The following is a 24770-nucleotide window of genomic DNA, read 5'->3' as shown; positions in this document are numbered from 1 at the left end:
CCATCTTAGCGGAAAGCAAAAACGCGCGTTTGTAGAGAAGGGGAGGGGGTAGGGAAGACGGTTAGAAACGGGCGCCGGCCAGAACGCGAAGGGCCTGGGTAAGGGGAGGAGCGAAAAGTGAATGACACAGTAATCAGCCAATGGGGAGGCTGGAAATCGCTCCCCCTCCCTTCCCGTTTCAAATACTGAGCTCCGTTTCCATCCGGGTCCTTCAGCCTCGTTCCCGGGCACTATAAAGTTTGCTGTCTCCTTTGTTCGCCCTCGTTGCGCAGCAGTGGTGGCGGTTTATGTGTTTGGTCTTCGGAACCGTCCGCAGTCACTCGTGCTGAGCCGCTAGGAAGTGCCTGTCAGGGAGCTTGTAGGAGCTTGAGACGGTCGTCATCCTTCCGGTACGTGTATCCCTTCCTTAGTCCGTTTTTCGTACGCTCTTGCCACGTTAGAACTTGGGATTATCTCCCTGGAGATGGGGGTGGCGGACGCCATTTTAAGAACCCAAAGGTGCCGGCCTATTTAAATAAAGCTGAAGGGGGTCGATGGAAAACATATTAGGGGGTCCGTTTCGTTACGTGCATTTCGAGAAAGTTTGGCTGTCGCCTGCGGGAGTGGTGGGGAGGTCGAGGCATTGTAGGCTAGAACGGGAATAGGAACGACCGCGCCACCGCGGTACCTGCATTGGGATGGCGCTGGCGCTAACGGTGGGCATGTGAACTTAATGCGGGTTTCTTGTTCATCGGCGGCCCTGGAGAGGAAGCCCTTTGAGTTTTCTCAGGCGGTGTTAATGGTAAAAGTTAGTGCTCTGACTGGCGTCGGTGGTTCTGGGTTTAATCCAAGTGTCGCCATTTTGTCTTTTCCACGCGGTTTTTAATAAGGAGTTTTAATTGGGTTCCGCCGCGGTCATGGAGTGTTGAGTGTCACAGTGTGCGCTTCCATGTTCCGTTATTTAACATGAAACGATGTTGACACTATTTTGGGGGGCGGATAGCGAGCTTTTCGGCGGGGCGGGGGCTGGTGAAGAAGAGGCAGCATACCTTGGCTCATACTTAAGATTTCTGCTTAGACTTACTATGGAATCTTAATGAGGGAAAGGAGTCCTTGGAAGAGGGATTGGTGTTAAGGTCGTGCGTCTGGCCTGTGACCTTGAATGAGTCGGTAGTCTTTTAAATCCCCATCATTAGGAAGGGAGTCTGTGATGAGTAGTTGGATTTTAAAAGGCAACAAAAACCTAGGATTATGCTAAAATTTGCTTTCTCAAATGTTAAGTAGTTGTTGATTGATTAAAAACAGCCATAGGGGATTAAGAGTGGAGATGAAAGTTAAGTTGTTCCTTTTAACCAGTTTAATGTAAATTGCGCTGTTACTAAACTGCTTAAGTTGGTTTCCTGCTGTGGCTGAGCTTAGAAAAAGATAATCTGTTTCTTTAGTTATTGTGGTGGAGTAATGGTTTTAGTAAAACAAAATTGCACCACAGTAAAATGTCAGGGAAACTTGAGGAACTTTTTTTCGGGGAGGTAATACTATTCTTTATGAGCAGATTCTCACCGGGGAAAAATGGTTGAAGCAGATCGCCCAGGAAAGCTCTTCATTGGTGGGCTTAATACAGAAACAAACGAGAAAGCCCTTGAAGCTGTATTTGGAAAATATGGACGAATAGTGGAAGGTGAGTTGTTGGAAAATACAGGATGGACTGCTATAATTAAAAGATAAGCTGTGATGGATTTGATTGCATTGATCGTCCGACATGATAATGTATTTTGTCCTCTAAGAAGTTCTGAGCTTTCTCTTTAGAGATTTACTTTTTTTATTTCGTTTGAACTAGACTAACACTTTATTTTTGAAAACTACTTTTTTAGTACTCTTGATGAAAGACCGTGAAACGAATAAATCGAGAGGATTTGCTTTTGTCACTTTTGAAAGCCCAGCAGATGCTAAAGATGCAGCCAGAGACATGAATGGAAAGGTGAGCTTGGCTGTAGGCTGCATGATTCCGTGTTTTCTAGTGCATGAAATAGCATGAGTTGTTACCCAAGTCTGATTCAGGGCTGCTCTTGAATTTTATTGTTTTTGACTATGTACTTCTCCAGAAGCCTCTGATCATAGATAGCCCTTTGTAGTCCTATTCCAAAGGGTGTTCTGTAATTCCAGAAACAAAGTTTGTAGCTAAAGTTATGGTTTATACTTATTTTAAGAGTTTCACAGTTCATAGTATATATTACACAATACTGTGTTTTATCTTGGGATCTGTAAACCATAACTTGCTAACTTGGCTTTTATCTTTGGTTATTAGTTTCCATACGTTGATACCTGCCTGTCCCTGTTTTAAATATTATTGAACAGCGTGCAGTGGATCCACCTTATGCTTTGATTCAGATCATCAGTATCGTTATTAGCAATTGAGTAAGCATTTTGAGTAAAGAAAAAAGTCCATTTACAGAAACACTGAATTTGTAACATTTGTAAGACTAATTGGTGAGCAAAACTTAACTATAACTGCATTTGAAGGACTTATTAGTGTTATAGTGCACGGTGGAACTGCAGCTTCTTTTTAAATCTTGATATAATTTAACCTTTTATTTTAAGTCCTTAGATGGAAAAGCCATCAAGGTGGAACAAGCCACCAAACCATCATTTGAAAGTGGTAGACGTGGACCACCTCCCCCTCCAAGAAGCAGAGGCCCTCCGAGAGGTCTTAGAGGTGGAAGAGGAGGAAGTGGAGGAACCAGGGGACCTCCCTCACGTGGAGGGCACATGGGTAATGACTTGGGTGAACAAACCTTGGGCTTGGTTTGGTGTATGTTAGGAACTGTAAACCCACACCAGTGCATGCTTTAGTTAAATACTTGTTTAGGCTCTAGCTTTTGAAATTGAGAACACCTGCTCATCTACCAAAGTGATTATGATTTAAAGGAAAATATAGAAGGCATCCTAACTTAACGGTTTTAATGTAAGTGGTAGACAGTATACTGTTCCATGTCCAAGAAGTTCATTCTATAGAAGAAACACTATTTTTGATAGGAATAGGTGTTGGGCATACGGAAATGAAACAATCTGTATTTTTCTTTGAAGTAATTTTAAGACGACCCTTCAATCTTTATTTTCCTCTTCTATGACTTTCTCACGCCCAGTCTTGTACAAATGAAAGCTAAAGCTAGACTGCCCAGCTGAATGATGGTTATATTATTGATCCAGCAAAGAAAACATAGCTTTCTTGATTCTTGTGTTAACTTATTTTTCTTTTCTATTCTAATATAGATGATGGTGGATATTCAATGAATTTTAACATGAGTTCTTCCAGGGGACCACTCCCAGTAAAAAGAGGACCACCACCACGAAGTGGGGGTCCTCCTCCTAAAAGATCTGCCCCATCAGGACCAGTTCGCAGCAGCAGTGGAATGGGAGGAAGAGGTAAGTATTCCATGTATAACAATATGGTACCACCATAACACAGGAAAGAATTGAGGTGAATCCTAAAAATGATATTTAAAATTTGGCTCATGGACTCCAGGCAGTCTAGATAGATGCAGTTAATGAGCACTGAAAGTATTTTAGGTGTGAGTAGTAAATTTCCTCATTTAGTTAGCTGTTGTCATGTTTGTTTGAATCACTGCTTTTCATAGCCTGAATGTAATTTCACGTTTTAACTTTCTGGCTCTATTTTCTGAATGATAATTTTTTTTTTCCTTAAGCCCCTGTGTCACGTGGGAGAGATAGTTATGGAGGCCCACCTCGAAGGGAACCCCTGCCCTCTCGTAGAGATGTTTATTTGTCTCCAAGAGATGATGGATATTCTACAAAAGACAGGTAACAGAAAAGGGCAGCTTCTTTTTCATTAATGATTAAGATTGAAGGAGAGCTCTTCAAAAGTATGAACCACATTACTTTTGTTTTTGTAGCTATTCAAGCAGAGATTACCCAAGTTCTCGTGATACCAGAGATTATGCACCACCACCAAGAGATTATACTTACCGTGATTATGGTCATTCCAGTTCACGTGATGACTATCCATCAAGAGGCTATAGGTAAGTGACTGCTTTCATAGCTTGACTATAGAAGAAAATTTGCTGTAAAAATTGATGCTCTGGGACTTAAAGGTTGCTCTTTAATTTAAATTCAGTGATAGAGATGGATATGGTCGTGATCGTGACTATTCAGATCATCCAAGTGGCGGTTCCTACAGAGATTCATATGAGAGTTATGGTAAGAGACTGGTTAAGGGTCTTGAATATCACCAGCTTGAGTTTTCAGGTTCATGAGCCAGTTTATTAGGCTGCGTGGTGCTTGCTTTTAAAGGGATGATTGCTTGCTTTTAAAAGGGGTAACTTTATCAGCTGGGCTTTTCCTAGTTTTGTGAGGGGCTTTTGTTTTTTCTAAGTTTTTTTGAGGCTGTTTGCTTGCTTTGGAGGGGATTTTGCTTGCTTAAATTGGCAGCCTTATGTGTTTTCCCCCAACAGTGAAAATACAATTTAAAAATTTTATTAACAAGATCAAATGTTTACCATTGCAATATGAAGGAAAGTCAACAGTTCAAAATTGCAACTTATCACTGGAAAGTGGCTGAGTGTCTCCTATAAAATAACAAGCTGTCTGGAATATCCTCTTGAAATGTACACCGTCTTCAGTCTTTTCAAACAAACATTAAAATCAATCATTTCCGTATCTCAGCAGATGAGCAAATCCCTGTTATGGCCAGCAATGGCAGAGTTTAAAACCTCCCAGTTGAGAAAGTAAACTTTTAATACAAGAATTCTGTAAATTCAGATTTAAATGTTGTATATATACAATTTATAGTGTTGCCATATTACCTGACCATTGACCCTGCAGGTAACTCACGTAGTGCTCCACCTACACGAGGGCCCCCGCCATCTTATGGTGGAAGCAGTCGCTATGATGATTACAGCAGCTCACGTGACGGATATGGTGGAAGTCGAGACAGTTACTCAAGCAGCCGAAGTGATCTCTACTCAAGTGGTCGTGATCGGGTTGGCAGACAAGAAAGAGGGCTTCCCCCTTCTATGGAAAGGGGGTACCCTCCTCCACGTGATTCCTACAGCAGTTCAAGCCGCGGAGCACCAAGAGGTGGTGGCCGTGGAGGAAGCCGATCTGATAGAGGGGGAGGCAGAAGCAGATACTAGAAACAAACAAAACTTTGGACCAAAATCCCTGTTCAAAGAAACAAACAAACAGTGGAAACTATTCTGTCATAACTACCCAAGGACTACTAAAAGGAAAAATTGTGTTACCTTTTAAAAATTTCCTGTTAAGTTCCCCCCTTCAATAATTTTTATGTTCTTGTGAGGAAAAAAGATGTTTAATTTTATTTGATTTTATGACATTGCTTTCAACAAGCAAATGTTAAATGTGTAAGACTTGACTTGATGTACTAGTGTTGTAATTTTCCAAGTGAAAGTGTCCCTAAAGGCCACTTCCTATCTGATTTTTCCCAATAATGAGGCAAGCACTTCTAAGATCTTCCACAAACATCTAGCCATCTAAAATGGAGAGATGAATCATTCTGCCATATACAAACAAGCTAGCTATTAGAGGGTGGTCGGGGTATGCTACTCTTAGGATTTCAGGGTGTCTTCAAACTGAAATCTCAATGTTCTCAGTATGAAAAACCTGAGATCAGATGCCTATGTAAGGAAAGTACTTTTCACCCAGTAAACCCAAAAAAGCAAATGGATAATGCTGGCCATATTTTCTCTCTCTGACATTTCCTTGGGAATCTGCAAGAACCTCCCCTTTCCCCTCCCCCAATAAGACCATTTAAGTGTGTGTTAAACAACTACAGAATACTAAATAAAAAGTTTGGCCAAAACCAACCATGAAGCTGCAAACGATGCTTGCTCTTACTGTTTCAAATTTTTGCAACTCTGTAGTGTCTCACTTTTAAAGGAACAGCTTGATTGCAAAGGAGAAAATAGATAAGCAATGAAGTTATCTCCAACTTCCTAAAGGCTTATGACTTCTAAAAAGTGAATCTATCAGCATTCCACATCAGATTTAAAGCATCAAATGCCTGTGAAACAGCAAAGATGGTAAGCAAAGCAAACTAGTTTTTCCGTCTAAGTCGAAATTGAACACTTAACCTTCCTCATAGTACAGTGAAACTTACTGTACCTCAAGGCAATGGAAATGCCTTCTAGATTAAAAAAAAACTTTTGGAAAAGCAAATATTCAATAGCATATTAGAAGTCCTCCAAATTCAACACTTGGATTTTTTTAAAAGCATGTATGACACTTAAAGGCCTTAATAATAACAGCTGTTGTTTACCAATAGCAATCTGGGCTTGGGAGGGGGTATCTTTTTTTTTTCCTTTTTCATTTTTGACGAAGACCTTTAAACATGCTTCATATGTTTTAATTTTTTTTTTCAAATTAGTCTTTTAGTCAATATAGGAAATGGCTTAAGTTTGGGGTCCCCCACTCTACTCCTGTAAGCCATTGCAAACTTGACATTTAGTTGGATGCCTGACTTGTTTTTAGTTGTATGAAACTACACTGTATGGAGAAAATCTATTGCAAGTGGTCTTTAAAAAGCAAAACCTGAGGCAGCATGACCCAGGTCCAGCCATGAAGTTGAAAAAGATGCTCTTGAATATAGTAAACTTGAAGACCTCCAACTAAAAATCCTTATACTGCACTTATTCCTTCAAATAAGTTTTGTCCGTTCAACTTATGGATTTAACGTGGCAGTGCACCATTGGAACAGAATGAGAATCCATAAGCCATGCAACTTAACCATTTAAGCCATTCCAGTCCATCCCAAGCCAGTGAATCTTCCACCACTTAAGAGAAGTAGTAGAACACGAAATACATTAAGCTGCAAGTCTGAACTTGCCTTTTCTTTCTGGAAAAGAGGGCAGTTATAGGCAAATTTTAAAGATTTTTGTTAAGAGATAACTAGTTTTTATCTATTTAATTCTTGCAGGTTGAGGATTATGGTCATTATGGTCATGGAGTGCTGATTTATTCACAGTAGATAAAGCTGGCAGCAAGAGAAATAAAATGCTAAGGTAAGTTTTGAAAGCAGTGGCCTACGAATGTTTAAATACACATGGTCTGATGTTGTCAAAGGGGGTTAACACCTAACTCTTAGAGATGAGGATGAAATTAAGTGCTTTAGTATGTAACACCTGGCACATCAGTTTTGAATGTAGAGTAAGGTTATGTAGGTACGTTGCTATTAGTGTGGCTCAGTCATGCAATATTTATTCTTAGCTATTTTTCAAGCTGTAAAGCTTGCTAATATCTCTTCATATGCAAGTGTTCTCTTGACAGGAGCTATAGCTATACAGTTAATGGTTGGGTATGTGAACAAACTTCACTTACGAAATTCAAGTTTGTTCCCATGCATTTGTAAAAGGACATACTTTTGGTTACCAGTGCCTGCTTGTTTGCACAGCCACAATACAAATTGACTATATGGAGTTACTGATACAGCTGCCTCTGCATGTTCCCAGTTTGAGTAACATAATAATGACATATAATACGTAATTGTAGTATTACTAAGCTGATGCTTACAGTAATTGTGGTGGGTATTTATGGTGGTTTTTTAGAGTTTGCACTTTAAAGCAAAAACCTTTTATTGCCAGTTAAAGCAACAAAAAGGTATAGGAAGGTACTATAAAAAGTTTGTGGAAAGATTTCTTAGTTATCTTTTAATTCTGTTTTTTTTTCATGTACTTCTTGTACTGTCATTTAAAGAATAGGTGGGGGGAGTACTTTGCAGTATAAGACAAATATACCTTGTAACTTGATCTCATGCTTTTTATTTTACAGAGTTGTTGAAGCAGAAGAATGCTGACTGTTAAGTTCCAACAGTTGCATAAAGCAGTGCTCGTCCGAATTGGTTTGGTGCAGGCAATAGATTTTGCCTTCAAGAGTTCCTGTGGATCTTAAAGAAGGCATCAGTGTTGATTAACACTAACTAGGGAGTGGTAGTTACTTAAAATAAGTAATTGGCCAATTGGAGGAAGGGAAACAAGGAAATTGGTAAGTGGAGTTAGTCAGGAAGTTCTTGTGGTTCTTTAGGTAGGTTTTACAGCTTTGGCTTTCATTTCATTTAGCTCAGGTCACGGGGGCAAATTTGTAACTTAGAACAACTTAATTTTCTCTGAATATCAGAAAGTTGAGCTAGAAAAATGATAGGCCGGTAAGTAGTGTCTACTTACATACAGTGAAGTCTCTGATTTTTAGCAGCTGAAACTTTTTGGTGTTAGCTTATTCACAGGGTTTAGTTACAAAACTAAAGGGAGAAGGAACATCTAGAAATGAAAGTAACAACTGGAAACTAAGATTGAAAGCATACTAGAACCTAGAAACAAAATTAGGCCACTTGGGTTGTTTTTTTGAACTGCATTGTTTTATAAACCTGCTTTATCCCTATATCCCAATCTTGGAAACAAATCATGATACAATTTTAGTTTTTTGCTTTGGAGACTAGAGCCAATAGTATAAATGCTAATTAATGTTCTCAAAGGAAACGAGTTTGAGTTGTTGGGTTAGAGGAACCAGCTTCAGTTTTTTTGCATGGTAATTAACAGCATTACTATCGTGTTTAACATTTGCAATTGAGGGAAATAATCCAAGATTTTTAACCCTCATTTGACAGACTTTTTTCTAATAGACCCATGAGGGTATTGACCAAATTTAAATAGCGGTTCTACTGAATGTAGCTGTCTTGGCTCAATCCTTCCATAATCTAATTACTTGGGTATTAACTGTGAGGACCTTTTGGTTCTTGAGATTTTAGATATCTTGAAGTTAGAGTAGAATATAGAGATGAACTGTAGTAAATATGAATATTAGAAGTAAGAAGTATGCTTAAAATGACCAGACACCTATTTGACACATGGTTTATTGAACCAGCAGACTTAATTCTGTTCCTGTGGGAAAAAGAATTGGTCTTGATTTTTCTGGCTTTTAAACTGGTTGTAAAAGAAATGGAATGATAAAATGTTTTCATTGTTTAACTGGTAGTTGAGTGTAGACCTTAGGTATTATAGATCACTTTTCATTTTTTGGAATGTTTTGTATTGAAACAATAAAACTTTAACATTTTTGTGGCGATGGGTTCTTTTCTTTTTTGAAATCAGGAATTTAGACTTTCAAGTGTGTTTTGCTTGCCTCCTCCCTCAAACACTAGTTCTGATGCACTGTTGGCACTCGATCAGTCGCAAGAGAACCTCCAGAGTCACTGAGGTGGCCTGTTTCTGTGACTTAGGCCTCTTTTATTGGGGAGTGAACTTTCAGATATGAAGCAGTGTAATTTAGATTTCATTTAATCTTCACCCTAAAAATTAAATGGGAACACCTAAGATCTAGAAGGTAAAATACAAGAATATACTGTAGTGCTTTTACCCATTTTCTGCCTAACTCCTGGGGGAAAACGGGTCAGTAACAACAGTTGTGGCAGTGGATTCCAAGCACTTTGCACTACTGTCTTCAGAAGTGCTGTTAAACCAATAGCACATGATGTGATGTGCCTCTGTATCTGCAGTTTTCAGATTGTCTGCTCTAACTACTATACACATCTGACTAATTTGTATTCATTTGCACCTAAAACAGGACATTGCGTTTGGGTTATATAGCAAGTTGATTGGAACTCATCACTCAGAAAAGGAATATAGCTGAGCGTTAAGATGGCAGAAAAAGTAATGTATGTAAAGTATTGTGTGTATTGTCATTTTGTGAATAGCCTTAGCTCCACTCCAGTTCCAGAAAAACAATCTATCCCATCAATTCTTTATAAGTTGCACACAGCAATATACTTCCCTGAAAAATGCTTTAAACTTTTGTATTAATGAGTTTATAGATTTTTAAGATAGTTGAACATTTCCGCTTTTAAACCATTCCATGACCTGTGTTAAATGCATGTAATATATCAAGATAGAGAATTTTGACATCACCCCAGATAGTTACGTAGTGGCCCTTCCCAGATAATTTGCTACCCTCATCCTTCAAAGACACACTACACTGGTTTTTTCTTTCTATTTGCTTGTTATAGAACATTAGCTAAGTACAATCAGTGTATGGAACCTTGTGTAAGGTTTAATTCAGCAAAATACTTCTGAGATTTAGCTATGCTTATGTTTCTTTTTATTACTGAGTATGAGTAAAAGTTTACCTATTGATGGAAAGCTAGGCCTTTTCTAGTTTTTGACTGTTACGAGTAAAGTTGCTATGAATGTTCTTAAGTGTGTGTATACATAATTACTGAGATGAAAATAAGTATGGTTTTATAAGAAATTGCCATTTTTTTATAAAGTAGTTATGATGTTTAACCCACTAACTGAGTTCAGGTTGTTCCACACCCTCATCAGTATTTGTTTTTTTAGCTATTCTGGTTTAAATTTGTATTACCCTGAGGAATAATGATGAGCGGCAGTTACATTTTTGAAGTATAATTTATGATAGAATGCACCGATCTCAAATGTGCAGTTTGGTCAGTCTTGTAATGCTTAGCTAACATGAAGACAGTACATATCTTTCACTCCAGAAGGTTCCCATGTGCCCCCTTCCCAGTTATAGCCCACTTCCCAACCCCAGAGAAGCAGCACTAACGTGGTTTCTATCACTGTAGTATATTTTTGCATATTTTAATACTTCATATAATTGATTGTTACACCAGTTAACTTTTTTGTATTTAGCTTCTTTCAGCATATTTTTAGGATTCACCCATGTTTTCCTTGTATCAGTTTTTTTTTTGTTGCCAAGTACAATTCGAGTATATGAAATAATACCAGCTTTATTCTATTGATGTTCATCTGGGCTGTTCCAGTTTTTGGCTGTTACAAATTAGTACTGCTATGAATGTTTTTATATGTGTTGGACATATTTTGGGTAAATGTCTTGAAGTGGAATTGATGGGGTGATAGGTTAGGTGATACATGTTTAATTTTTAAAAAACTGCCAAATAGCTTAACCAAAGTGGTTTTAACATTTTATGGCATCCTTAAGCAATTTACAAGTATTCTGGTTGTTCCACAACATTTCCAACATTTGCTGCTGTTGATTTGTTTGGTTTTAACCTTTCTAGTAGATGGGGCATATCATTTGTGGTTTTAATTTGCAATTTCATGACAACTAATGATTTTTTTTAAAAAAAACTTTGGTTTGGGGTAAGTTTAAATTTTCAGAAAACTTGCAAAGATAATATAGAGTTCCCATTTATGCTTCACCCAGTTTCCCCTAATTTTAATATTTTACCTTAATATATTAATATGGTATATTTGTCAAAACTAAGATTAACATTGGTACATTACTATTAACAAACTCCAGACTTTATTCAGATTTCACAAGTTTTCTACCACTGTCCTCTTTACATTCCAAGATCCAATCTGGTATCTCACACTGCATTTCTTATTCAGCAGTTTCTTGTGTGCTTGTTAGCCATTTATATATCTTTTTTCACAAAGTGTCTGAATCTTTGTCCATTTTAAAAATTGCATTGCCTGTTTTTTAAAGGTTTATAGAATTTCTTTACATCTTCTGTATACAAGATGTCTAATGCATGTGTTGTGAATTTCTTCTCCCAGTCTGTGTCTTGCCTATTTGCTTATTTTTCTTGATGAGCAAATAATCTTATCAAGAATTTTAATGGTTCCTACTTTGCGTGACCTATCAAAACTACCTACTCCATGGTCGTGAAGGTTTTTTCCCTACCTTCTAGAAGTTTTGTAGTTTTAACTTTTATTTAGGTCTCTAATCTATTTTGAATGAACTCTTTTATGGTGTGAGGTAGTTGTTTATTCAAAAATAGATATTCATTGTTTCAGAATCTTTTGTTGAAAAGACTACACTTCCATCAGATTTCCTCAGTATTTTCCTAGGAAGCATATATACTTGGATCCATTACTATACATTTTTGAAAAATTGATCAGTGGCTGGCTGGTTAACTCAGTTGATTAGAGCATGGTGTCCATAACACCAAGGTCAAGGGTTCAGATCCCTGTACTGGCCAGCCATCAGGGGAAAAAAAAAACCCAAAAAACAGGAAACAGTGTCTATCCTCATCTTGATTACTTTAGTTTATAGTTAGCTCTCTAAAGATATTAATTTAATTCTCCTTGAAGTTATTGTTGCTGTTTTTCTTTTTTTTTTTTTTTTTTTTAAGATGACCAGTAAGGGGATCTTAACCCTTGACTTGGTGTTGTCAGCACCACGCTCACCCATTGAGCTAATCGGCCATCCCTATATGGGATCTGAACCCGTGGCCTTGGTGTTATCAGTACCACACTCTCCTGAGTGAGCCACGGGCCGGCCCTGTTTTTCTTTTTCTATTTAAAAGTTCTTGTTAGGAGATTTCTGGAAATTTTTGGCTCTGTGCTCATGATTGTAAGAGTAGGGCATTAACATAATTTGTAAGCTCTGAGGGCTTTTTTGAGTTTCACTGTGGTTGCTGTTGGAGAACTCCTTATGTCAGTTTTCTTAGGTTTTTTCTCTTGGGCTAATCAGATTCCTCAAGGAAGGCTTGGCCAAATCCTTGACAGTATAGGTTGTATTTACTAGCTCAAGGTGTAGGGTTGGGGTTTCAATGTGGCATGTGTGCCTGCACAGGTGATATGCTGTCTACTCCAACTGGGCTTCAGTACTGCCTCAATGTAATCCACCTCCAGCTGCTTTGGCATTACTGTTCTGTCTTGCTGTGGTGGTGAGGTGGGCAATTATCTTCCTAGTGCAGTGTTGGGGGAGAAAGGGCACTACCCACCCCTGACATCCATCCCCACCACAGACTCACCCTCTCCTATCTCCATGTTTCTCAGTTCTGTCTAGACTTTGAATTACAGTTTCAGCATTACCAGCTGTGTGGTCTTGGGCAAGTTACTTAACCTCTCTGTTCTTTTAAAAACATCATCTGTAAAATGGCTATGATAATAATAGCATTTATCTCATAGCATTGGCTAGGAAGATTTAAATGAGTTAATAGTTTCTGGTATGTGGTAAATGCTGCATAAATATTAGATTTTATTACTCTTGTCATCTTCAAGGCTAGGATTGAGGGAGAGAGCCAGCGCTTCATGTTAAATCAGCATCTTGTCAAGGATTAAAAGCCCTTGCTACAAGCTGAGTTTCTTTTTCTTCTGAGTTATATTTCTCAGTTTTTTTGATATATTGTGATTAGTCTATACAGAACCCTTCTCATTTTATTTTCACTTTTTATCCCCATTCCCACTCCCATTCATTTGCCCCCACCTACTGGCAACCATTTTAATATATTTAATGTATATCCTTTCATATGTGTTCTTTTGAATGTTTATTGATGTCTTATATGCATGATTATTAATTTACATAAATGGCATGGTATTGGGTTATATATGTCATTCTGTTCCTTATGAACTCTTTCTCCTCACTGTTTTACCCATAGTGCAAATATGCATCTAGTCCATTGCTTCTAACTACAGCATAGTATTCCATGGTGTGCCACCACCATATTTTGCCTGTTCGCATTCCTAGTTTGGTGTGTAAGTTATTTCTTCCTGAGTTGTAGTGTGTACCTGGCTGCCCAGAGCATGCTGAGATTTGACCCTAGTTATGGGTCTAGTGGCAATTGGAGGTTGTTGTGGTAGATCTTGATAAGAATCCATCTCCTTTCGAGGCATCTGCCCCAGGCAAGGTTATCACGGGGTTTTTAAGCAGAAAAAGGCTTATTTCTACAGACATTGGAGGGCAAGCTGCTTCAACTGGTAGGGGGAGTTCAAAATAACTTGGGGGTCCAAGATTATCAGTTTCCTCTGGGTCCATATAGATGTCTCCATTCCAACTTTCAGGGTCCTATTTTATCAATCAATTCCCTAACTTTCACATGAGAGATTTGGTAGGACAAAATTCAACCGTCATTGTAGTTTAGCATCCTGCACAGTTCATTTTCAGCAATATCAGCCCTGTGACTACAAGGAATATGAGTTTTTTTTCAGGGCTGTCACGGAAGCCCTCTGATTCTCACATTGTGGCTGGAGCTGAGTTAATGTGCCTGAGCTTGTATCTTTTTCTTTCTAAGTACTCAAGTGAACACAAAAGAATTCACTCAACACCACAGTCTTTATGGTTATGTGCAGCAGTCACTTGGGCTCCTAAAGCATGTGCTTCACTTGGCACATTAGAACCATAGGTGACAGCTTGATTCGTTGTGTTGCTCCTGCATGCTGGGGACTACTAGCATCCCATTCCCCATTTGCAAGGAGTACTGTGTTCAGGTCAAAGGCATGAGCAAACCAATCCCCAAATCCTATTTTTGCGGGTTGGTTGATGGGTGCTACTGTCCAGTGTCTTCTCTAGGTATCACTTTAGTTATCAGTCTGGATTTGGTCAGGAGAGAGACCCCACAGTACTGTCAACAGGGAGAGTTTGGTATAAAGAATTGTTTAATGGGTAGGAGTAATGATGGATTACCTAGTGAGAAGCAAAGAGAACTCTAAAACATAGGAATACCAGAATAACATATAAGAACGTGTGTAATAACTGCTACTCCTAAGGGCTGAGGTAGAGGACCCAAGGAAGAGTCTCAACCCCAACCGAAATCTAGGCCTTGTTTGAGAGGCATGGCTGTAGCTTGTTGAATGGTAGGGAAGTCACTGTGATGCCACGCTGGCAGAACTTGCTGGAAATTTATCTTCTAAGGTGCTGGAGAAACCTGTTCATAGGGGAGGTGTCTCACCAGACTGTGCTCAGCCATAAAACTGCTGAAGGGGGTTTCTGGGGAAGCTGCAGCAGTGTAGGAGCCTGAAGCTAGAGACAACTCTTCCCCCCCCCCCCCCCCCCCCCCCGCCAGAAACCAGACCTGGAGAAGCTCCACGTGCTAGGGAGGCACATGCTGTAAGAGCCTGCCAAGCAAGCGTACTGGAACCAGGAAGCAAAACCTCCCTCCTGCAATGTCTCACCAATACAGTTTACTGACAAAACCTAACATTGTGCCAGCTGGCAAAGGAGAATATTTAAAGGGCCCAGATTCATTTTATAGAGCAAGCAAAAAGTGAATTTGGAACTGAGGGGCAGTAAATCAAAAGGTTATGCTGGCTTCATAAAATGAATTAGGAAATGTTTCTTCCATTAGAGTTTGTTTAGGGTTGGTATTGTCTTTTCCTTAAATGTCTGATAGAATTCTCTAATGAAATCATCTAGGCCTGGGATTTTCTTTGTGGGAAGATATTTTTATATTGCAAATTTAATTTCTTGAGTAGTGCTATATAGATTGAATGCCCCTCCCCCCCCATTGAAGCTTAATCCCCACTAACTGTTGAGGGTAAGAAATCCTATTACGGTAATTGAAAGGTGGGGCTTTGAAGAGGTGATTAGATTGTGAGGACCATGCCCTAGTGATTGGATTAATAAGGGTGGTCATGGGTGTGGTTCTGAGGGCTCTAAAAGGAGAGCATGTGAGAGTCTCTCTTTGCTCTGCCATTCTGCCATGTGAGACTCCTGCATCACTGTCACCACCAAGGCCTTCACTAGATGTGTTCTGGACTTTGGACTTCCCAGTCTCCAAAACTGTAAGCAATAAATTTCATTTTATTTATAAATTACAGAGTTACAGGTATTTTGTTATAAGCAGCAGAAACAGACTAGTACAAGTAAAAATAGGTCTCCTGGTTTTCTATTACTTTTTGTGTCACTTGTAAGCACGATTTCAAAATTGCTCCCCAGATGTCCCTCCCTTATTGTTTTAGTCCGTTTTGTGTTGCTATGACAGAAATACCTGAGACTGGGTAATGTATAAAGAACAGAGGTTTATTTGGCTTACGATTCTGGGACAGCTACATCTGGCACGGGCCTCAGGCTGCTTCTACTCATGGCGGAAAGTGGCAAGCAGCTGGCGGGTACAAGCAGATCACATGGTGAGAGGAAGCAAGACAGAGAGGAGGTGCCAGGGTCTTTTAAACAATTAGTTCTCGCAGGAACTCATATAGCGAGAACTCACTCCCCCAGGGAGAGCATTAATCCATTCATGAGAGATCCACCTCCATAACTCAATCAGTTTCCAACAATGCCACATTGGGGATCAAATTTCCACATGAGTTTTGGAGAGGACAACACATCCAAATTCCATCACTTATCCTCAGGACAGTGCATATATGTCACACCCACGATTACGTTATGTTACATGGTAAAAGGGATATAATGAAGGTTACTAGTCAGTTGGCTTTGAATTCCTCAAAATGAAGATTATCTGGTGCTACAGTTTGAATGTTTTTTTCCCCTCCAAAATTCATGTTGAAACTTAATCCCCAAAGCCACCGTATTAAGAGGTGAGGCCTCTGGGAGGTGTTTAGGTCATGAGGGCTCCACCCTCATGATTGGGATTAGTACCCTTATAAAAGAGGCTTCAGAATTCTGCCTCCCCTTTCTGCTCCTTCTGTCTCTTCTGCCATGTGAGAACACAATGTTCATCCCTTTTGCCCTTCCCCCTTTTGCCACATGAGGATGCAGTAACAAGATGCCATGTTGGAAGCAGAGAGCAGCCTTCACCATACTCAGAATCTGCCGGCACCTTGATCTTGGGCTTCTCAGTTTCCAGAATTGTGAGAAATAAATTTCTATTACTTGTAATTTACCCTGTTTAAGGTATTTTGTTATAGCCGCAGGAGTGGACTAACACATCTGCGTAGGCACAATCTAATCACATGAGCACTTAAAAAGCAGAGTTTTGTCTAGCTGGCAGGAAAAGAGGATGTCAGGTTGAAGCGTAAGAAGGATTTCATATGCCATTGCTTGCTGGAAGATGGAGGGGGCCACCTGTCAAGGAATAAGGGCAGTCTAGAAGCTGAGAGCAGCCTCTGGCTGGCAACCAGCAAAGAAAAGGAATGTAATTCTACCTTCAATCTGAATGAGTTTGGAAACAGATTCTTCCCCAGAACCTCCAGAGAACAGCCCAGCCCAGTTAACACTTTCATTTTAGCCTTTTGAGACCCTAAGCAGAGAACCCAGTAGGGCCTGCCTGGACTTCTGACCTACAAAACTGCTAGATGGGTGGTGTTGATAAGTTCGTAGTAATTTGTTAATGCAGCAATAGAAACTAATACAGTGTCAGTTTCCGTGGTTTGTATTCTTAAAGTAATTTGTCCATTTCATCTGACCTGTTGAATTTATTGACATATATTTGTTCAGAATATCTTTTTTTTATTTCTTAAATTTATGTAGGATCTATGGTGATGCTCTATATTACATTCCTGATATTGGTAGGACCTGAGAGGACGGTGATACCATTATCCAAGAGGGAGAGGAACAGGTATGTAGGGGAGAGTCAAGAATTTAATTTTAATTTTTAATATCATAACATTACTGGAAACTTCTGTGTGTCAGACGCTGTTCTAAGTACTTTTCACTTATTACTCATTTGCTCCTTGCTCCAACCCAATGAAGTAAATACTGTTATTTTCCTCATTTAATACATGAGGAAATTGAGTTACATAGGTTAAATAAACTGCACCAAATCACATACCTATAAACAGTTAGACTTAGGTTTTAAACCATGTAATGTTGCTCCAGAAAATATACTTTTAACTAGTATGCCAGAGTGCCCGTCACGTATATTAATACATATAATACTTTATGAAACATTAAATTTGAGATGACTGCTAGCCATGCAAACAAAAATGTCACTGTATAACTGGGCATGAGACTGGAACTCACTGGAGATGTATGGGTTGGAGATATAAATTTGAGAGTCATGAGCATATGGATGACAATATGGAACCGACCGAGGTCACTCAAGGAGTGTGTAGATAGAGAAGTTCAAGGACTGAATCCTGGGACACTCCAACATTTAGAGGCCAAGGAGATGAGATTGTAGCAAGGAACCTGAGAAGGAGTGGGCTGAGAGGCAGGAGGAAAGTCAGGATAGTGTGGTGACTAGCAAGCCAAGAGGAGAAAGTTGCAAGAATGACTGTGCTGAATGCTGCTCAGAGGTGAAGAGGAGAGAGCATTAAGCACAAAACACTGTGTCTACTGGGTATAGTAAAATGCAAGTTGTTGGCGTCCTTAACCAAAGAAATCAGTGCAATGGAGGGGACATAACCCTATTTGAAGTGGGTTGAGGAGAGAATGGCACATAAACAAGGGAGGACAAGAACTAGAGTGAGCTTTCTGAGAAGTTTTGCTGTTGTGAAGTACAGAGAAAAGTCGGGAGTTGTGGGGTCAAGGGAGGGCTTTTAAAACAATGTGAGATGCTAGAATATGTTTATAGGTTTATAAGACTTTCAGTAAAGGGGCAGAAATTGATCATTAAAATGAGGGGATTACTGTACTAATATAGTCCTTTACAAGATAAGGGGGGATGGAATCCAAAAAGCAAGTGACAGGGTAGCATTAAGAGCAGTACTTCATCCACTGTAATTGGAAAGAAGGGAAAAAATGCAGGTGTACAGGCAGAGAGGTTGGTAGATTTGGCTGTGGGACAATAATGAAACTTTTTATATTGTTTCTTTTTTCTAGTTAGAGGTAAAGTTATCAGCTGAGAGTGAGGAGTGAGAGGTGGAGATTTTAGGAGAGATAATAAATAGTAATTTTGAAAAGTTGGAAAGTGAACAAACTAGAGAAGTATTCAGTAGTGTTAGTGCCATTTGAGATTTGTATCATGAATTTATAGAGAAACCGGTAAGCATACTTGTATATTTTTCTCTGGCAACACTTACTGCTTGGGTTTAGGTGTAGGTCCCACAAAGGAAGTATACAATGAGGGAAAAGTAAATCCCGAAAGATAAATTGACACACCAACAGAAGGTAGAATGAATATGGGACAGTAAGATCAACAATAACAAATACCCACTTGATATAGTTTGATTATGTTTGTCCTCCCCCAAAGCTCATGTTGGAAACTTAATCCCTACTGTGACGATGTTAAGAGGATGGGAAATCCTATTAAGGTCATTGAAAGGTCGGACCTTGAAGAAGTGGTTTGATTGTGAGGACCATGCCCTACTGAATGGATTAATCCACTGATGATTTAATGGTTGTCATGGGTGTGGTTCTGATGGCTTTAAAAGGGAGAGTACATGAGAAGTACTCTTTCTCTTGCTTCTGCCATTCTTGCCATGTGACAAACTGTGTTTCTGTGAAGAGTCTCTACCCACCAACGTGGCCCTCACCAGATGGGTTCCCTGGACTTTGGACTTCCCAGCCTCTGAAACTGTAAGCAATAAATATTATTTCTTTATAAATTACCCAGTTTCAGGTATTTCTGTTATAAGCAACAGAAATGGACTAATACACACTACACTACACCAGCCACATCCCACTCCATTTCCTTATTCTCCTTTGCACCAAAACTTCTTGAAAGAGTTATCTATGCCTGCTGTCTCCAATTCCTCTTCTCACATTCTCTTTAATCCACTCCAGTCAAGCTTTCACTCATAACTCCACTGAAACTGCTCATGTCAAGGTCACCAATAACCTACACTTTTTAAAATATTCAATCCTAATCTTCTACTTGATCCATCAGCAGCATTTGGCTCTGTCGATCACTTCTTCCTGGTAAGAGGATCTTAACCCTTGACTTGGTGTTGTCAGCACCACACTCACCCAATGAACTAACCAGCCATCCCTATATGGGATCTGAACCCATGGCCTTGGTGTTATCAGCACCACACTCACCCAGTGAGCTATGGGCTTGCCCTTATAGAACTTCTTCATTCAGGAGCTGGCTGGTTAGCTCAGTTGGTTAGAGCACAGCCTCATAACACCAAGGTCATATGTTCAGATCCCCATAACAGCCAACTGTTAAAAAAAGATTTTCTTCATACCTTCAATTTCTTGATACCACACTTTCTTGATTTTTCTTTTACCCCACTGGTCACTATTTCCAGTCTCTCTTGATGATCCTCTTCCCTAACCTCTTAAACCACAGGAGTGCCCCCAAGGCACAGTCCTTAGTTTTCTTTTCTAGATACACTTACTTCCTTGGTGATCTCATCCAGTTTCATGGCTTTATATGCCATCTAATATACCTATAACTACCATATTTATATCACTGTCTCAGACCTCTCCCCTGAACTTCAGATTCATAGATCTGTCTGCTTGACACCTCCACTTGAATATCTAATAGTTGTAGATATCTCAAGTGTAATGGGTCTAAAACTTAATTTTTTGTCTCCCCCAAACTACATGCATGGCTATCTCCTCCTGTAATGATGGAAATTTCATTTTCAATTGTTCAGCAAAACCTTGGAGTCATTGTTGACTCTTCTTTCTCTCATACTTTGCATCTAATATGACAGGAAATATTATAAGATCTACCTTAAAAATATATCCAGAATCCTACCACTTCTTACTATTTCCATTGCTACCTTCATAGCTGAAGCTGCTACCATCCTTTACCTACTCTATTTCAGTAGCCTTTTAGCTAGTCTTCTGGCTTTTACCCTTGGTCCTCCATAGTCTATTTTCAAAACACTAACTAGCCTAGGTGATCCTTAGAAAACATAACTCAATCAATGTCACTTCTTTGTTCATAATTCTATGACTCCCCATTTCACTCAGAATGAAAGCCAAAGTTTTTACAATGACCTCAGTGCCCTTAATAAACTGGCTCCCTTTACCTCTCTAAACTAGCTACTACTGCTCTCCCCCTTACTGATGTCAGTACAGCCTTTCTCGTTTCCTTGTTGTTCCATGACTACTCAGGCACTCTCTTGCCTTAAGGGTTTTGCTCTGGCTCCTCTGTCTGGCATGCTGTCCTCCCCAGGCATTCACTTGACTAAGTTCCTCACCTCCTTTTTTAAGTCTTTTGCTTAAACCTCATGTCTTCAGTGAGGCCTACTGTAACTGTCCTATTTAATACTTCAGTTTGCCCATCCCAACTAACGCCATGCCCAGCATGCCTGAAATCCATTGCCCTGCTCTAGATTTTTTCCCTTTAACTTGCCACGTTCTTACATATTATATATGTTATCAATTTTTTATATCCATTGTTTATTTTCTGTCTTCCCTTTTTAGAATATAATCTCCATGAGATCAGGGATCTTTGCTTGTTTTGTTTATTGATGTATCACAAAAGCCTAAAATGGTGCCTGGCACATAGTAGGAGTTCAACAAATATATGTTTACTGAATGAATACACTTTACGCTCCATACTTATTTTTCCAAAAATGCCTCTGCCTAACACACTTTATTTGGTATACATCCCCAAACATACTACTCCATGTACACCCTAAAGACAGACAACCCAAAGTTTTGTGAATAATTGCATTCAACTCCAAGTGCAGAAACTCTGGAATCTTATCTCCAAATTCTCCATACATGGACTAAAAATGTTAAATTTATCCCAAACAATCTACATAAAATATTGGGAGAAGAGAAATTAAGAGTATGATAACAGCAAGGGAAAAGATTCAGGTGGAGTCTACAACCTTTGCTTAGGTAACTGGTCACAAGGCCATAATTGGTATTTATAATGTTCTTCCAAAAATTCTATTTTGTTTCCTTTTACCTCAGTTAATGGTATCTTACTTGGTGTGACTCTTCATTCCCAAGAGGTCTAAGCCTTTATGATTCTACCTGTGTGTTGTAGTTACCTTCCTTTAACTTTTAAAAAAACATTTTTCAAAAATTAAAGTGTGGGGCTGAGCCCGTGGTGCACTCGGAAGAGTGCAGTGCTGGGAGTGCCGTGACGCTCCCGCCGCGGGTTCGGATCCTATATAGGAATGGCCGGTGCACTCACTGGCTGAGTGCCGGCCACGAAAAAGACAAAAAAAAAATTGAAGTGTGGTTCCGGTCAAGATGGCAGAATAGACGATCATCAGCATCACTCTCTCCCACAAATCAACCAATTTACAGCTATAAAAACGGAACATCAGCCAAGCTGGGGCCGCTGGAGCTCAGGGGAAGAGGAGGAAAGACCTATGGAGTTCATGAAAGTGAGAGAAACCACGATAAGAGAAAGAAAAAACTGCTCTGAGCATTTCGGGCTGTGGCCACTTTAAGGGTTGAGCTGCTGAGTGCATGGAGCAGGAGCCAGCAGAAGCCACAGCCAAGCCTTCCAGATAGAATTACTTGGAGGTGGCAGGGGAGAAGAGGGCTTTGGTAGACCCCAGGGCAACAGGACCACTAATAGGGTTCCCGTGGACCCATGCAGGAGCGAGGAGCCAGAACAGCTGGAAAAGCGGAGCCATTCAGAGGCTGATGAGTCATTGCAGGGGACCAGTGCAGGGCCTATCCCATGGGAAGTGTTTGGAGCATGGGCAGTGAGAGAGACAGGACCACTGGGAAAACACTGGGATATAGCGAGGACAGTTGATCTGCCCCCCCCCCCCCCCCCATCAACACAGAACCACTCAGAGGAGACTGTTCAGAGATAGAATTGAATGGGACGCAGTTTGATGAAAAAACTCAGGCCCAGATCAGAGTTTCTGTACAACCCAGGTGCACCAACTCTCGGGAGAACCGGAAGTACCTGTAAAGTCAACCATTAAACCCTGAGCTGCACAAAAAGCCTTCCCTAGGGAAACAGCAGCAAAGCAGCAATTTAGCTCAACCGCACAGCTGAAGTACTGGTTCCCACAGGAAGTTCCCCTATTTTAAAAGTAGGCAAAGGACAAATTAGTTCTGGTCCAGGAACACCACCAGCACCTTTGGGTCTGCCAGGGGACATGAAGCATGGAGTTGGGAACCAGACCCCCATCCACAATTCATACCATTAGTGACACGGGGCCCCACCCAGGAACATGAGGCATGGAGCAGGGACTGGACCCCTGCCCACAGCCACTCACACCACCAGTGCAAAGGGGCCCCACCTGGGGGCTTGGGACATGGAGTGGGGACCTGACCCCCCCTCCTACAACCAGGCACACTGTGCCAGTGCCTTGGGGCCCACCCAGGGACCCAAAGCATGGAGAAGGGGAACAGATCCCCCTCCCAAAACCAGGCACACCACACCAGCCCCTTGGTGCCTGCCCAGGGACCTGAGGTATGGAGAAGGGGGCTGGACCACCCTCCCACAAACAGGCACACTGCACCAGTGCCTTCGGGACCATCTGGGAACCTGAGGCATGGAGAAGGGGACCAGACTGCCCTCCCACACCCAGGCACACTGCACCAGTGCCTCGGTGCCTGCCCAGGAACCTAAGGCATGGAGAAGGGGAACAGACCACCCACCCACAACCAGGCATACTGCCAGCACCAAGGAGTATGCCAAAAACTTCACCTACATGTGGATGGCCCACCACAGCTACCACAACAACCATGGCTTCCATGAAAGTGGCTAGACGCCACAACCACCACACAGATGGTCTGCCAGCCACTGGAGCTCACTGACACAAGGAGAGTCACCAGCAGAGATAAAGAAAAGATGTCTATCTCCACAAAGCCCATTTCAGAGTGACAGAAGCATCTGCTCTATGATAATATTGGGGGATCTGATCACACCTCTCAGCATTGGACATGTCATCTAGGCAACAAATCAACAGAGTAACCATTATTATTTCAGAAGGAGAGAAGAAACCTAGGGTAATTAGAGGGGGAAGAGGGAGGGAGAGGGGGATGGGGAGAGATTGGACAAGGGACATAAAGAATAAGTATGATTTGTAACGATATATATGCTAGTAATATTGATTTGATCAACATATTTCAATGTTGAACCCCAAAAATATGTAAAATCAATTTTGACTCAATAAAAATTTTAAAAAATAATATAAAATAAAGTTGAAGTGTAACACAGGAAAGTAAACAAAGCACCTTCCACTTCTGGCAGTGATGAAGTAATTGGTACTACACCTGCTTTCTCACCATAAAGAACTGTAAAACAATAAAATATAGTGAAGCAACTGTTTTCAGGCATTGCACAAGTATCACAGGAGTACAATCCCTGAGAAAAGGGAACTACATGAGGAAAGCCCCGTGTTCACTCCAGTTCTCTTCCTGGGGGCAATTTTCTGACTGCAGCACAGGGAGGTAGAGTCCAAGCACAGCAAGTGGTCTCACTGGACAGAGGAGGCAGAGATCAGAGTTTGGGTTTCAGAGAGGAAGGAGATGATACACACGGTGTATTAGTCCATTTTTGTTGCATATAACAAAACACATGGAACTGGGTAATTATAAAGAAAAGCAACATTTATTACAATTTCTGAGGCTGGGAAGTCCAAAGTCCATCTGGTGGTGGCGACAGTCACTCAGGGGTCTCACATTGCAAGATGCTGGAAGCAGAGAGAACAGAGAGACAGACTTTCCTCTTCTTTTACAGCCCTCAGAACCATGTCCCTGACCACCATTTTTAATCCATTCTCTACTGCACGGCTCCACCCTTCAATCACCTCTTTAAGGCTCCACCTTTCAATTACCAGAATAAGATTTCCCACCCTCTTTACAATCACAGTGGGGGCTAAGTTTCTAATATGTAAAACTTGGGGGACACAATTTAAGCTTCGTTGAGTTTCAGGGAGACATAATTCAATCCACTACATATGGTTCCCCAGATGTCTGTGTGGGGGTTTCCTTTGGGTCTTTTGTTGAAGGCTGGGCTGTACATCTGCAATGTGAGATTCTCTGAGGCCTAGAAAAGAGCAGCTGCTATGGGGTTGAGGGAAGAATGGAGATATTAGAGGTTGCACAGTGTTGGGAGATCTAGCAGGAGTGGAGAGAGCTTTTTAACACCCCAGGCATTCAATTGAAAAGCCACACCTTAGAGAAAAGATCCACACCTTAGAGAAAAGATCCACCCCTTAGAGTAAGGGCTACTCTATATCTGCCCTGACAGTCTGAATTATGCCTCACCAGAATCAAGGATCACGTAAAATAACCGCTTCTAAGAACAAAACTCAATATTCTTCAAAAGATGCAACATA

The 24770-nt window shown here is 40.5% G+C and overlaps 1 protein-coding gene and 1 non-coding gene across 2 annotated transcripts; both read left to right on the top strand.

The window, feature by feature from the left end:
- The first annotated feature begins 230 nt into the window (after nt 1-230).
- Nucleotides 231-5216, top strand: RBMX (RNA binding motif protein X-linked). Its single transcript, XM_063083491.1, has 9 exons — nt 231-389; nt 1532-1657; nt 1851-1957; nt 2578-2749; nt 3250-3402; nt 3684-3798; nt 3891-4016; nt 4112-4194; nt 4819-5216. Exons 2-9 carry the CDS (start codon nt 1549-1551, stop codon nt 5127-5129), a joined length of 1176 nt encoding a protein of 391 aa, XP_062939561.1. The 5' UTR covers nt 231-389; nt 1532-1548; the 3' UTR covers nt 5130-5216.
- Nucleotides 1705-1776, top strand: LOC134368807 (small nucleolar RNA SNORD61). The gene has a single exon (XR_010022508.1). It is a non-coding gene; the product is annotated as a small nucleolar RNA SNORD61 (small nucleolar RNA).
- Nucleotides 5217-24770: the final 19554 nt, after the last annotated feature.

This window comes from Cynocephalus volans, chromosome X (genome assembly GCF_027409185.1).
Source record: "Cynocephalus volans isolate mCynVol1 chromosome X, mCynVol1.pri, whole genome shotgun sequence".
Taxonomy (NCBI): Eukaryota; Metazoa; Chordata; class Mammalia; order Dermoptera; family Cynocephalidae; genus Cynocephalus; species Cynocephalus volans.
This window is presented reverse-complemented; position numbering and strand designations above follow the sequence as displayed.

Coding starts and splice junctions, on each gene's coding strand:
- RBMX (XM_063083491.1), top strand. CDS start 1,549: ATGGTTGAAGCAGATCGCCCAGGAAAGCTCTTCATTGGTGGGCTTAAT. Junction 2,750..3,249: donor CTCACGTGGAGGGCACATGG/GTAATGACTTGG, acceptor ATTCTAATATAG/ATGATGGTGGATATTCAATG. Junction 3,403..3,683: donor CAGTGGAATGGGAGGAAGAG/GTAAGTATTCCA, acceptor TTTTTCCTTAAG/CCCCTGTGTCACGTGGGAGA.